Here is a 15,147-nt window from a genome sequence, read left to right on the forward strand (position 1 = left end):
TTCTTGAAAATTGGTTAATTTTCCTTCTAGGCAGCCGTTACAAGTGCAGATAAAAAATGTGATGCAAATGCTTTTCTGATTTGATAAACAGCGTGGAGACGTATGAAGTGGTGGCTTTTGCAGAGCTGACTTAAGTCCATCAAAAATAATCAAAGCCTCTTGTGGTTCTCATTTCTTCTCGCTCCCTCTCTCTCTCTATGTTGACGGATTGATTTTCTCCACCCACAGTGTCTGGGTACGATTTGAGAGCAAAACAGAATAGCTTTTGTGTGCAGAGCGACATGGCTCACTCATCCTCTGCAAACTTTGGATTATTTATCACTGGGCTGCGCTGTGTCTCTTGGTAGCACTCCAATAGATATTTCATAAATATTCTTGGGGCAACAACTTATTGAAGACCTCATTGACAATTATAAAAACAGTTGTATTCCTTTACAAGAAGAATCCCACCGACATGGCTGGTGAACTCTTTAAATGTGACTTAAACTTCATAATCGAACCATGCTTCACAATGACAGATGTTTTTAAGGAGAGAATTGTTCATGTGGTTGCAGCTACACTGAAGGTTAAGGTGGTTATATGGTCAACACAAGCAATCAAAAGACCAAAACCAATTCTTTACGCTTCCCCAATTCCCCAGCTCGTGCATCTCAACCCATTCATTCCAACTGAAGCCATTTAATCCTAAAATTTTACAAAAAAATACATAATGTATTTAAAAGATAAAAAGAAGCTGGACACTTGTTGGGAGACCATGTCAACCCCGGAAAAGTGCACAAGTGAATATCAATGACAGCAGGAGTGTGTACAGAGTGACATGTAATGTACAAACCTGTTGCACATAATACTTTTAAAATAGTTCTTGGACATGTTTGAAGCTCTACTGTACAAACAAATGAGCTAAGTCGGGCTTTTAATACACACATTTCTCATAAGCAGGATCAATGTATTGTTGGTTTGGTCTCTTCGTACTTATTAAAAATCTCCCTGCAGTTTGCGATACTCATGCAAGTGTGGTTGTGATATTCATGTCCCTGTTCCCAGAACACATGCTCTCTCATGCATTATTCTGCCCTAATTTCCCACTGGGGATAAAGAGGAATAACAATGTACTCACTTCTTTCCACCTGCACTCATTGCACCCGCATGAAACAGTCTTTGGTTTTTAAAGTGACTGTGTACTGATTAAAAGGGGCACTCCAGTGATTTAAAACATTAAGCTCAGTTGATTCATTGTGGGGAGTAAGAACTACTCAGCCTGTGAAAACTGTTGAATAATAACCAGCTTTCTAATGTCAGAGAAAACATGAATGGAAAAAAAAGAAACCACTAGGGGTTTCTCAGCTTGTATTTGGAGAATTTTATAACAAAACTCCTGTGTTACAAACTGTGAATGTGGAGTTGGAAAAGACGTGGGAGTTTATCAGGTAGGAAAGTCGAAGGAATGCAAATGCTTTCGGGTTACATTAACGTCGACACAGGGATCCTTTGTTGTAAAGGAACTTTAACCGTACTATTTACATCACCAGGATATCTCTGCCTTAGCTGCATCACTACTTTTATATAGTTGTTTATTTAGTTTATAGTTTATGTGGTTTCTTGCAAGTCTCCCAAACTTGTGCAATGCTAAATTGCTGGAGTACCCCTTTAATGTTGGACTGAGGGTAAATTACTTCTGTTAGCTGACACATTTCTTCTATATATTTTGCATCAGGTCACATCAAATGATGAGTGGTTTCAAGGAATGTCATGATTTGACCGATGAGCTTATTCAAGATCCTCTCGTCTGTCAATAATGCCTAAATGACTAACACTCAGGCACACTCATATCTGCCATGTCACTGCAGCAGGGCTAATTTAACGCCATGATTCACTCATTTAAATCACTTTGTGAGAGACAAGTGTAATTACATTCACTGTAGCCTATATTAAAGCCCTTGTAAACCCAAATCCACAACATCCTTCTAACTATGTAACTTTGGATCAGTAAGAGTCAGACATATATATCAATCCAAATTAAACCAATCATGGTAGTTCTCTGCCTGAATGTTCGATAAAAATAATGAATGTTGTCATGAAGACCGTTTGATACGGCAACGCCCACAGTACAGTAAAAAAGCTGTTTGTTTAACTAAGTTTTATAATATTTATCAACATTCATTTTCAGTCAGATCGTTGTAAAAGCTTTAAAGATGACACCCAACGTTGTTATAATAAATTGATTTAAACTATTTTAGACCAGGTTTCATAATCCTAACAAATGTATCATCACACCGATCCACAAAATCCCACATTTTACAGCTGTGTTTTGCAAATGTTTGCAAAAAGGGACAGCCACTACCGTACCAGGCTGCAACACTGCAGCTTATATGGAAAGTAGCGAGAGCTCTGTGGGTGCGATTTCAACTAGGGAGTGAAAATGTTGCCCCATTAGGGCATAGTTGTGTGTCTAACAATACCCACTCATTTCCCGGGAATCTGAATCTGTCAGAAATACTGGTTTTAGATGCCGGATGTCATGAATAAATGATTTCCTTCCCATTTTGGTGCACACTGAGGAGACGGAGGGGGGAGTGTTGGAGAAGAGTAGGCTGATTGACAGCAATGTGTAATGCTCTGGGAGGAGAGTGAATCTGGAGTTGTTTGAATGAGTATGCAGATGCACTCAGCAGAGTGTAAGCTCCTCTAGGATCTGGGACAGCTGTGCCTGATCTGAATCATCACGTTTTCACATTGACAAAACAGGAAAGTTTTAATTTTATCCATCATGCATATTAACATGGTTCTGTAAAAATCAGACACATAGTTGCTACACATGCCTGCAACTAGTGGAATATAATCTATAAAATGTAAATTTGTCTAAATTGTTACTGTGTGAATTGTTTAATTCAGAGAATCCCTAAAGTGGTACTTGTACCCCACAGGGTACTTCTGCAGTTGCAGAATATGCTACCTGATATTAATTAAAGGTGAAGTAAGCGATTTATTTATGTTATAAGTATTAAATCGCTCTTTATTCATACAGTGATCACTTACATAGTGTGCACGTTTCATAAAGCCGATTTCTCAGTCAGCTGCTCTGCATGTAATCGGCAAATACAATTCTCGGGGATCCCAAAATGGATAACCAATCACAAGAGAGAACGCTACAAACCGACACCCGTCTCACTGCCGGTGCACGTGCAGAGCAACAGACGGGTGAATGTGAATGTGCCTACAATGGCGGAGCAGGTAAAAATCCTTCCCAATGTCTGTTTTTATTATGTTTTATCACACTTACTTATCTGAGATGGTGTTAGATAACTCACTGTTTGAAGATGTCAGTGCATTAATGTGGTGACGAGGGAGGGGACCGCTAACTGCAGTCAGTGACAGGAAGTTAGCTAAACTGACCATTCCGCTTACTGAACCTTTAACTCAGCTCAATTAAACTAGCGCAACAATAATATGTGCACTTGAAGGAAATAAGGATATTAATAATTAATAAGGTATCAAATTGGTGTGATGCAAATCTTAAGTTTAATAAGCAGCTGCCCATTATGTGTCAGTTGTCACTAGTTTTAGCAAGCAGATGTTAAAATAGTTAACTATTGTAAAAGTAAATAAACAGATGAAAGTTTGTCAAAAGTAAAGAATAAATAGTTATGATGGTTAGCTTAATCTTTAGCTAAAAGTAGTGAACCTTTGACATAGATAGCTAAAAGTAAATGGTTGCAATAGCTTAAATTAAAGAATAGCTGAAGTTAGCTGAAAGTAAATAGTTAGCTATAAGTAAATAGTGGAAATAGATAGCTCAAAGTAAGGAATAACTGAAATATTCGGTGTTGACATATTTAACGTTTCTTAAACATAACAAATGGAATTTATCTAGTAGACATTTGGTTTTTCTGTTGATGTTAGGTGCTAGTATGAACTACTTCAGGAAAATAAAATTATCAAATAACTTCTTCAGAAATTGTCAGTGTTGACATATCGTGGTTGTGACACAGGACTTTCAAGATTCGGAATGTAAAATATTCTAAAACTACAACACTTATCAGAGCCTGTCTGACTCTAATGTACTCTGCAGAGGTAGAATTTGACAAGAGGTCCTTCAAAGTGACAGCTGCCCCTTATTATACCTGATTTTATTACATTTTACACAATGAAATGTCTGACAGTGTTGACTTACAGTTAAGTGGTCCCACCACTTAGAATCCTTATAAAACATGAACGTGTTGTAGAAAACCTGTTTTTATTGATATGAGAGATTATTTAGAGTTGCTTTTGATGAAAAAAATATTTTTAATCATTAAAGTACATTTTTTAATAGGTTTAATTGCATATGAAAGATTGAAACCTTCTCTTGAGGACACAATGTTTTGGACATCGTGAGAAGATAACAAGTGCCATATATTTGACATAATAATGATAAAATTAAATTTAAGGGGATAATTGTGCTCCAGACATTCTATTCTTAATCCCTAATAACTGTTTGCCAAAGCATCAAAAATCTACTTTGTAATGTCAACACATTCTGGTATTAAATCTGCAGCACGAGAAGAGTTTCAGAAAGGAGGGAAGACTCCAGATGAAAAGGACTTTATGAATTCAATTAATTCAACAATTTAATTTGAGTTCTCTTCATATTCTCAGAGCAGTGCTTGTCACAGGCTAAATGGATGATTGCACTTTCATAGCCAAATATTAATAGAGTGAAAATAAGTCAGTGGCTCAGGGAATTGTACCGTTGTCATCGTTTCGAAAAGATTACACACCGCCTTAAGGGCAAAGAGACCATTCAAAATGTGTGGGGCATTTTTTATTTATATTAAACATATGGATGAGTCAGATATTCTGGGACACCTACATGAGCTGAGATGTTCTCATTACGTTTAGTTTTGTTGTCATTTTTTTCTAGTTCTTTAACCATCCAGCTTTGGGAGCAATTTCAGGTTGAGAAATATTGATCTCGGAGAACAAAATAAATCTTGAGTGGTTTCCCCTGCTATGACTACCTTATTTTACACCTTCCAGCTCTTGCTAGTGTCAATGCATGAACAGTTTTTTCCTCCAAATATGACACCATTTCAACACAATGGTTCTCTCCACATTACATTGCATATTGGCATGCAGCCAGGGACCAAGGTGAGAAAACATCAAAAAGTTGTGAGAAGCTAAATTACAAGCCAAAGAAGACGGATAACATCACTGCTGTTTTCAGTAGAGTTGTCTTAACTTATCACGGATAAGTGGTTGATGTGATTCGATCACCTGGTTGAATGGCTGTGTATGAGAGAACAGTGCGCGGACATGCACAGGGAATAAAGCAGGGAAAGAAGGTTTGAAGCATATAAGAAATGCTTATAATTTAAACATATTACTTCAGTGATTGACAACAACATCCCCGGAGTGCCCATCAAAGTCCAAATTCAATAACTTCTTCAAAAGAAGCAGCCGGGTAGAAACTTGTGTTATTTCCACGCTTCCCTCTCGGTTCACAATAAAAGGACTCGGAGCCAAATCAGCGAGAGAGGCTGATGGGGTGCAAAATGCCGTGCTTATCTATGCAGGAGAGTGGAACAGATGCGGATATGACTTTGCTATCGTGCAGCTTGCTGAAACAGGGGAGGCGAAAGATGGAGAGAGGGGGTTCTGAGGAAGTGTGTGCTCCAATGTCAGGTAATTTGCAGGGACAGATGTTTTGGTAAGATGGACAATAAGGAACTGTGCGTCTCTCTGGTGCCGACAGAGCCGCATTAATGGCCAACACGTAGATTCTGACACCAAATCTGTGGCACCAGCGAGTTTAAAAACAACACGGAAGCGATTCGTCTCTCCTTAAGTTTTCTTTATTACCTGTGAGGAAGGTTTCATAAAACCAGTGTTAAACTTGTGAGTCTATTTCCGTCGCGTCCACAGCTTCATAAAGTTTCAAAACTTTGTTGCAAGTACACTAATGTAAATCTGCGTCGATATCACAAGTGTTAACATACATACAGTATGACGCCTAGCAAGTACAGTAAGGCCACATCACTATTTGCACAATGACAGGTACGGTAGAAATGGTGATTGTGTGTCTTAAGTGTGAAAGTTCGTCATAAACCTACAAACAGTGAAGAGGATTAAAAGCTTATGACAGTGATTTACAAAATATAGCAATGTCAAGCAGTCATCTTTAAAATCCCATTAAATATCCCTTTTGAATCAAAAGTTTTTGTTTCAAGTATCAGCGATAAGTAGCAATAAGTATAATATAACAAGTACTTAAGTGTTACAGCAATGATTGTGTGCATGATGACCATCACATGCCGGTATTGCACATGGTCCCTTATCTGTTCTCACATTACTAAAACATATTTCAAATCCACACTCTTTTTCACCATTGTCTGTTCCAATGAAGATATTTTCAATCTCAAGTTTAATAACCAGAGTTCCTGATACAAATACTGACAATATGCTACAGCTAAATATGAATTTAACCTATTTCGAAGCTGCAAATGGATTATAATGTTGGCACAGCCTTTTTGTTGATATTAAAAAGAGATGGATTCTCCAAGATGTTAAGATTATTTTTTGAGAACAGAAGTCCCAGAAGTTAAGTTAAATCACATAATACTTCATAACAGTCTGAAACGACTCAGTTTGGGTTTTTGAAGGAAACCACAGAAGCTGAACTGATGACCAGTGTTGAGTGCATTTTACCCCCAGCGCCACCTGGTGAGTGTGGTGTGAGCCAGATTTAGTTAGTGGCCCCAGGGACAACCGCAGGGGTCTCCACAGGCCCTCTTCCTGTCCCAGAGGGTGTGCAGCTCCTGGGACGTGTGCTGGGGAGACGACAGCATGTCCAGGTAGCACTCCTTCTCACACAGCCAGCCAGGGTCCTAGCAGTAGCATAGGAGCAGGGCAATTGGCTGTGTTAATATGCAAGGACCGGCCTGACTCGTGTTCCACTGTTAAAATGCACCTCTTTCTGCTGTCCTACTTATCTTGTTTCAGTCACTTTGAACCAAATTAACTTTTACAAAAGAGATGGCACAAATACATTACAGTTCTTACAATGAACATGTTTTCTTAATGTTTTTTACTATGTTAAAATGTGTCAGATATTGAATCTCTTCTAGATAAATGCTGGTGGATGGAAAGTGTACAACATGACCATTTTATCCCTGACTGATACGTTGTATTTTACAAATGCATGACATGAAATAATTGGACGCTTCAGTTTGCAAATCTGGATGTTATTTCAAGCACTTTACCTGATATTTCTGTGGTCCCACAGCTGCCATCCATATGCCCATGCTCACATCTTCTCCCTGAAACAACACATCCAGACATTTGATCATTACCACCGTACCCATCTTGGGTTTTATCCTTATGTATACTGTTATTGTCATAACTCACTGTATTTTTAAGAGTAATAACAATAAAGAAAGAGAAGACAAACTGCTCTTGTGTTACTATACCTGGTAGGCCTTCAGTGTATCTGCATTGCTGGCAAGCCACTGGACCAGGTCATGAGAGACCACGTAACCCGAGCCGCAGGCAAACGCCGGGTAGGCTGGACTAGCGTACTCCAGCTCCTGCCACTTCCCAATGCGGTCCACTGCCCAGCTCTGCCTGAAACTGGGTCAGGACAGTAGAAACATTATCATCACTTCTTTGCCTCCCTTTCGCCTGACCCATCATTGTTTTGACAAGAGCTTCCCAGTTTCTATCAACAACAGCAAAATATGAACTTTGGTAGCAGAATCGGACTCCAACTTGTAGCCTACTTACTTCCCCCACCAGAAATTGCTGCGCTTGAGACCTTTGTGGTCAATCTTCATTAATACCGAGTCCACGTCGATGTAACAATCATCATCCGTCTTCAGCAGCAAATTAAAGTCAATGTTTTCCACGGACCTGCCAGATAGAAAATTTGCAAACTTAATTAAAACCTACCATCTGATTTTTTGGCAATATCCCCACAGTGGATTTTTTACTTTCAACTCCACTGAGAGTGAAGTTGAGGAGAAAGTTAAATATACAGTTGCAAAGTCAAAGTCGGAGACCACTGCATGTTTCACTCACTACCTGATGACTGATTGCAAGTACTACCGTGCTTCTTAAAGCGAGACATTTTGAGGCAACTACGACGACACACTTTCATTTCAGGTGGCTGATTTCCTCAGAGGGCCCAGGCAATTTGGAGAAAGAAAATCGAGTCATTAGCGCTACTCGGCGGCATACCATTTATAGAACTGAAGAAGTTTGGAAGGCACGTTCCTGTAGGTGTCTACCACGTCCACGAACACCATGTCCCCGTGCCTGAGGCTCTCCTGCTTCAAGGCAGCGTCCTCCTGCCTCAGCCCCGAGGCATGGTGCTCCATCCTGGCTGGACGGCCCCACAGGAGCCCCGACAGGCCCTCTCCATCTGACAAGATGGGTGGTTGTGGTGGTGGTGGTGGCAGGCAATGATGGAGGTAATGGGGCGGAAAAAACAGAGAAAAAAAACGTAAAAAAACTGATTAATTGTAGGAAAGAGTTTTTGCCCAAAATGAGATTTAAAAAAAACATTAACTTCTTACCCACCTGAGGTCAGAAATAAATTAAGGCAACTTTGAGGGATAATGGTTTCAATCACTGACTGGTTAAACTAGTCCACCAAATCTAAACACTTTTACAAAATGGATTATCAGTTCTGTTCTCAGAGATATTATAAGGTTATTTCATTATGTTTTCCCCCCAAAATGGCTACAAATCCATTCTCAGATCAACAGAAAAATGCAAACACATGCAGGAGTTCCGATCAATAATGTAACACAACAGGGCAGAGAGGGATAACTAAAACAGTTACTTCCATTTGGCACTTACACAAGAGCCCTGAGGCAAAACAAAAAAGGAAGCTACTCTCGTAACCTGCCAGAGTGAATCAGTGTTTTTTTTTATTTTATATTTTACATAGGGACATAGAGCTCAGAATTCATTCCGTTTCTGAACCAACCATATATAGTAAATGTGAACCCTCCAGCCAAACCAGGAAATCCAAGCGCACTCCTGTGAGGCAAGGTGCCCTCTGCGATCTGCAATTAAAAGGAAAAAGCAAAAGTTTCAACCTACTGAAATGTCGCTTGACCTTAAACTTGAGAGAGAACATTCTTTATATGTCTGACAGCACGTCAGTACGTACAGAGGAGATCTTGAGGACACCTCCTCCATCACTGAGCTGCACACAGGAGGCGTTGACTGTGGTCAGTCCAGCAGAGTCTAAATTCTCCCAAACCAGAGTCCCTTCAAAACCCTGGATAAAAAAACAAAACAAAATAGACATTTCCATCTATGCACGTGTAGCAGTGTTGTCGTACGACTAATCCAACATTATTTAAACTCAACATTATACAGCACGCAGGACCGTAGCCACCACTGTGAAGACATTGATGTCATGCCCTTGGTATTAGCAAACTTGCGGTAGTTCACCTACAACATTTAACGTATTCCACATTTTAAAATGCACTCCTCTATAAGGCTGATTCCAGTATTTCTCCTACGCAATTTGATAAAAAATTAACCAAACACCCCTGGGAAAAAAAAGTTTTTGCTGAGGTTTTACTCCTTTTTTGCAGCAGTGATGTACAGATGTACTCCAGGACACTGTTAGGGTGTGATTTGCAGGTGCATTATGGCTACGGCCCTGGGCATAAGTTAAAAACTGACCTTAGGCAAGATGAACTGCTCCACTGGTTTGTACCACACCCCGTTCACCATGGTTCCAGTGCTGATGGCACTGAAGCGAGCGGTGACCACAGCCTCCTGCAATAACCATAGGAATTCATGAATAATTTTTACCCATTTTTACCTTCATCTCCTCGAAACTACAAACTGTTATGTTAAACACAAAGGAGTTCCAGTTGTGTGTATCTAACTGTGGCAGTAAACAGTCCTCTAGCTGCCCCCAGGCTGTGTAAGTAGCGAGGCACACCACAGTAGAGAAGCAGCATACGGGACACATTATGCTCAGAGGTCGGGGGGGGGGGGCTCACTTACCTCCTGGTCTAGTTGGAGAAGCTTCACCGTCACGTTGCTCTGAAGCTGGGGCTGGCTCCCAGAGGGGAACACCCCCAGCCTGGTGATCACCACCGGGTGGAGGACCTTGAAGTCCAGGGCGATGGCAGAGACGTCAGAGGGGACCAGCTCCAAGGGGTCAGACACCGTCACTATCTCCATCTCTGCATCCTGGCCCTCCACTGGCACAGAAGAAAGGCACAGATTATTGCGCAGGCCAATACACAATTTATGACGATTTCAAAACATGCTGACCGCCTGTTTTCAGTGATGAAGATTCGGGGAGAGCGCGAGTGGAGAAGATGATAAAGCTACAGCATCAGCACTTTGAGGAGCTGCTTCTTTAGGACTGCACGTCTTCAAAAAGCGGCCTTCTGCTCGTGAGTGTGGTTTCTTAATTACAAAAGAGCAGTGTATTACCCAGGAGATCAATGAAAAGATCAAGGCTGTTAAAAAGGGGAAGCAGGCTTTTTACTTTATATGCGTTCTTCTTATACGCGAGTTCTGCTGCTGACTCCAAAATTAAATACAATTAGAGTCCGGGATGCACAGACGATGAAAAAGAAGCACTTTATCAACGCAAACGTGGTTTTATCACATTGAGCCGAGCCGGATCGAGCCGCATGTTTTTACAAGTCAGTGAGGATATATTTAATATTCCTATGCTTACTAAATATAAATTACTTGTTCATTTTGATAACTTGTTATAACTAATTTCAGCAACAGATCACTGGTTTGTTCTGGGGGGGAAAAGTATAGAACTTTCTTAAATAATAACCAGTATATTTATTGTTTTATTCGTTGTAAAAAAAAGGCTTTATATCAGCCCTTAAATCGAAATAACATTATGATTTGTACTTTCTCACCAAAGCACATGAAACTGTGAAAAAAAGGCAATTAGCATTCACCTTAATGTAGTCCCAAATCCCTGTGATGAATGCAGCAAACAAACACATTTTCACAACAGCTAATTGTCCACTTAATTCACGCTATGACCAGAATCCACTGCAGCAAAAGCAGCCATTGTCTTCTCTTCCAATCACACCGAGCATCTCACACCAACGCCTGCAAATTCTGAATCAAATCACGTCAACACTTCACAACCATTGGAGAATGGGGAATGGACAGGGAAAAAAAATAAAACATCAGTTTGACCCCAAAGGCCATCGCATGAAAAAGCCTGTTCCGATTGAGTAGCAATTATGTTTTTTTTTGTGAAGCCAGCAAACATACAGAGGCAACCCGGGAAAAAGTAGTGGAACGGCTTAGAGATGGACGGGCTCTGTGAAGGTGAGAGACACAACAATTACTGTGGACGTTCATTGTGACAAGTGAGCCTGTAACAATTATTTCCCTTTGTGAGTGTGTGTGACAGCTTCATTTTTTTCCCCAGTGTCAGTACAGCAGCTCTAGTTGCGGCCACAGCAGCTGTGTTGTTGACTGCGAGAGATTTCTGCTCTGGCTTTGGGTACAGAAAGAAAGGAAGAAAAGAGCGCTGTCCTTGAGATGTGGGTGAACAGGAATAGAAGGAGCTTCACTTTGTCTCTGAACACGGATTCTTCTCATTCTCTCACTTCATTGCATTTTATTTCATTCTGCATCACCTCCACCACTACTGATAATTGCACAGAGCAAGCAGCATACAGCACACGGAAACATCTTTCCATTATACAGCTGAAAATGTTTTTTACCTGGTTCTGTGAAGTTCAGGAGGGAGCAGGAGTACGGATCCTCTCTGTCCTCCTCTGGAATGGGACATCCATGTTCGCCCACGATAAACTTCACCCCCACCCTGAAAAAAATAAGCACAAACACAATTGCATTGCATTTGTCTTGCTGCAAGTGTGTGTGTGCAATATTAGGGCAGGGCTGCAAAGATTTCTAAAGGCTTGTCCATCTATCCACCCCTGGTTGCCGTAGTAACCAAGGGTTTGCTTAAAGGCCATCACACCTTATCTGCGAACGGATTGTTGAATGAGAAGGAAAGGGACCAACAAAAAAAATAAAGGAAGAATGAAAGACAGAACAATATATTTGCCACTGGTCAGGTATAGAGATAAAAGGGGTGTTCCGATGGGACGGTCAGTTCTGTGCTGTCAGCCCCAGGTTTATATTTTTCAGCTGTATGTATCTGGCCTTGGAACAGCAAAAAGAAAAAAGCAAGAAAACAAGGAGTGAAGTTTGGAGCTGCTCCCCACAGACCTGTGCTGGAAGTGGGGGTGATCTCGGAGGTAGCCCAGCCAGGTCTCCCTTATCGCCTGCCGCAGTTCATGATGGTGTCTCGCTGACAGCACTCCCACCAAAACTTCATAGAAAGGTAACGATTCATCTGGACCGGACACAGAAATTCATGTTTAAATATTTTAAAAGAGCAGGATTTAATTTTTTTTTCTAACAAAAGGATGTGTGGTGTTTAATGGGAGGAGGAGGAGGAGGAGGGTGAAGTATGACCTACAAGTCGGCGACAATGATAAGGCAGCAACAAGAGATAGAAAAAAAGAACACTTTGCATGTTTGATTTATGCTTCACATTCCTGATTCTGGTAGATGTTTTTCCTCTCATATGTCATTTGCACTGACTTACTGTGATGCATCCTATGACTGCCCCCCAATGTCAATTGTCTTCATGCATGAAAATATGGTTAAACTGTCAATACATTTTAATAAAATAAAATAAAATAAAATAACGGGAAAACCGGGTCCCCCCTCCAGCCTCCCCCTCCAAATCAGTGATAGTCAATTTGAAAGCAGCACAGAAGAGCTCGCGCCCGTATCCCTTTTTCAGCCCGTTTCCAGGCGTTAAAAGATTATCCCAGCAACGCCCAAACACTACAGAATTGTACATTATTTCCCTACTGAAACACATGAAGGCACGCGCGCATATACACGAGCGAGCAAAAACTACCTGTTCTCACTCAAACTAACAACCACCACCGAACAGACGAAGCAAAGTTAGCTCGCCACTCAGGGTGTAGAAAAGAAAAAGTTGCGAAGGTTTTGGAGGAGGTGAAGCCCGGGGTTGTGTCTGAAAAAGTACCCGAGTGTGTGTTGTTGTCCAGCGGGGTGGAGGAGGGTCGTTGGGCCAACCACAAGTGCACCAGGACGGCGACAGCACAGGGCAGCAGAATGAGCGCTAGCCTCCGCATGGACGGAGCCCTTCACTCAGCCGGAGCAGCCTTCAGCTTTGGCGGCACGGAGCCTCTTCCTGAGCCGCACGGCACTTCACTGTGTGAGCCTCTCAGTGTGTGTGCGCTTCTTTTCAGCTCCGCCGCTCTCCGCCGCTCTCCGCCGGGCTCTCTCTCACCACAGCACAGCTTCATGTCTGCCTCCGCTGCTCGGAGAGAGACGGACCAATTGAAGACGAGGTCGAGGAGCCCTACCGCGGTGCACTCTGGGAGATGAAGTTCGACGCTTTCTCGCCAATATACATAACTATCTATGATCGGAACAGAACAGTAATAGATAGATAGATGATAAAATAAAATATGAATATATAAATAGTTAGGCCTACATGTTTGACCTCCAGACGCTCATTTGTAATTATTACATTTTTGCAATAGAACTAGTAGGCTACTAATTGTAATGTTATTTTGGGGAGTAGAACAACAAACAATACATAAATTAAATGAAGATGCCAAAAACATAAAGGTTCAATCTGAGTTTGCATTTAAATAAAGTAGCTTTCATCTTGGAATATTGAAAATAGATAATGGTTATTAAAATAATTTTTATGTAGGCCTATAATGAAAAGGTAGAAATACAATGAATAATAATAATAATTAAAACAATTCTTTCACATCTCGTTTAAAATTGAGCAGCATCATGCAGTTTCATTCTTCTCTCAAACCAGCTAAAGTTAAGGTGAGAATATAGAAGCACAATAAATAGTGTATTACATGTCCTAGAAGTAAATTGAAACATTAAAACATTGATACAAACCAAGTGTCAGGTTTTTTGTTTAGGTTTTTTTCGCTTCGGTCCACATTGTAGGCTACATTTCTAATGAAGTGAGATCATAGAAAAACATGAACATATGAATAATGTTAGGCCCCTTAAAACCCAGGTGACACGCTGAGGCTTTAAGATTAGAAACGCAACTTTGTTAAGCCTGTTGGTTTGTGCTGCACATAAATCATTTATATGGAATCTATTGTGCATGGAGAGGGACGTTTGAAGAGGATTTCTTCTGACTCTGAGAGCACCAGTGTTTCTCCTGTAGAGGAAGAGTGGGCCAAGCAAACAAGATTGTCCGCTGCCAGGATTGTAAACATTTAATTTCTGTTATTTTGAATGGTTCCACTGTTGCATAAATGTTACCTTAGAGACTACACCAACCCTTCTTTTTTTTGTCACATTCATAAATATACTCATTACAATGATTAAGTTCTCCCTCTGCAACACAGTTCTCACCGGATATCAGACCTGCGTCTATCCCAGTTGGTTGTTCATGTTCTCAACTCTGATTAAACTTTGTATGATGAAACCTGTTTTTGCTCTCCTTTTTTTGCTTTGAATTCAAAGCACTCACTGCCCTAGGATCTATATAGATATATTTTGATCTATTCAAGAAACATGTGCATTCGGCATAATATTTAAACCTACCTCTTGAATCTCTCATTTTAGTTTTTGGTAAATAAAACTCTTTACCTACATCCCCCCCCCCCAGGAAATTCTCCTTCTTATCCCAAGTGAGGGTCTAAAGAAAGACTGCAAAGCCTTCTGTGAAAAATGTGTGATTTTTTTTGACTGATGTATCGATCTGCAACCTCAATTAGTCATGGCTGAATGATCAGCAACTCAATTTAAAGTTAGGAAAATAACTCTCTGATACTCTCTGAAAAAACTCAACAAATGTGTTGATATTGACCAACCAAACCAATACACCTTGATCATACTGTTGATACTGATCAAATGTTGTTAAATCCTGATTGGTGCATGGAAGTTTGTGTCATCACGTTTCTCCCACTGAGCCCCACCCACTTTAAAGCATATTTGAAGAGATACAAATACAGAAATCCCTCATGAGAAAAAAAACGTATAGTGATCTGTTAGGGGGAGACAAGGCTGATTTCATGTAGTAGCCCATCATTCAAAGTAAGCAGCTGACTGAGAAAACAAGTGTCC

The 15,147-nt window shown here is 40.7% G+C and overlaps 1 protein-coding gene across 1 annotated transcript; it reads right to left on the reverse strand.

The window, feature by feature from the left end:
• Positions 1-5,870: 5,870 nt before the first annotated feature.
• On the reverse strand, positions 5,871-13,251 carry b3galnt2 (beta-1,3-N-acetylgalactosaminyltransferase 2). Its single transcript, XM_080036378.1, has 12 exons — positions 13,061-13,251; positions 12,226-12,352; positions 11,715-11,815; positions 10,006-10,205; positions 9,676-9,771; positions 9,152-9,262; positions 8,966-9,044; positions 8,212-8,395; positions 7,759-7,884; positions 7,446-7,605; positions 7,239-7,295; positions 5,871-6,863 (listed from the first exon to the last, which is right to left on the reverse strand). Exons 1-12 carry the CDS (start codon positions 13,167-13,169, stop codon positions 6,726-6,728), a joined length of 1,488 nt encoding a protein of 495 aa, XP_079892504.1. The 5' UTR covers positions 13,170-13,251; the 3' UTR covers positions 5,871-6,725.
• Between the last annotated feature and the right edge of the window lie 1,896 nt (positions 13,252-15,147).

This window comes from Ammodytes marinus, assembly GCF_949987685.1.
Source record: "Ammodytes marinus genome assembly, chromosome: 11".
NCBI classification, from domain to species: domain Eukaryota; kingdom Metazoa; phylum Chordata; class Actinopteri; order Uranoscopiformes; family Ammodytidae; genus Ammodytes; species Ammodytes marinus.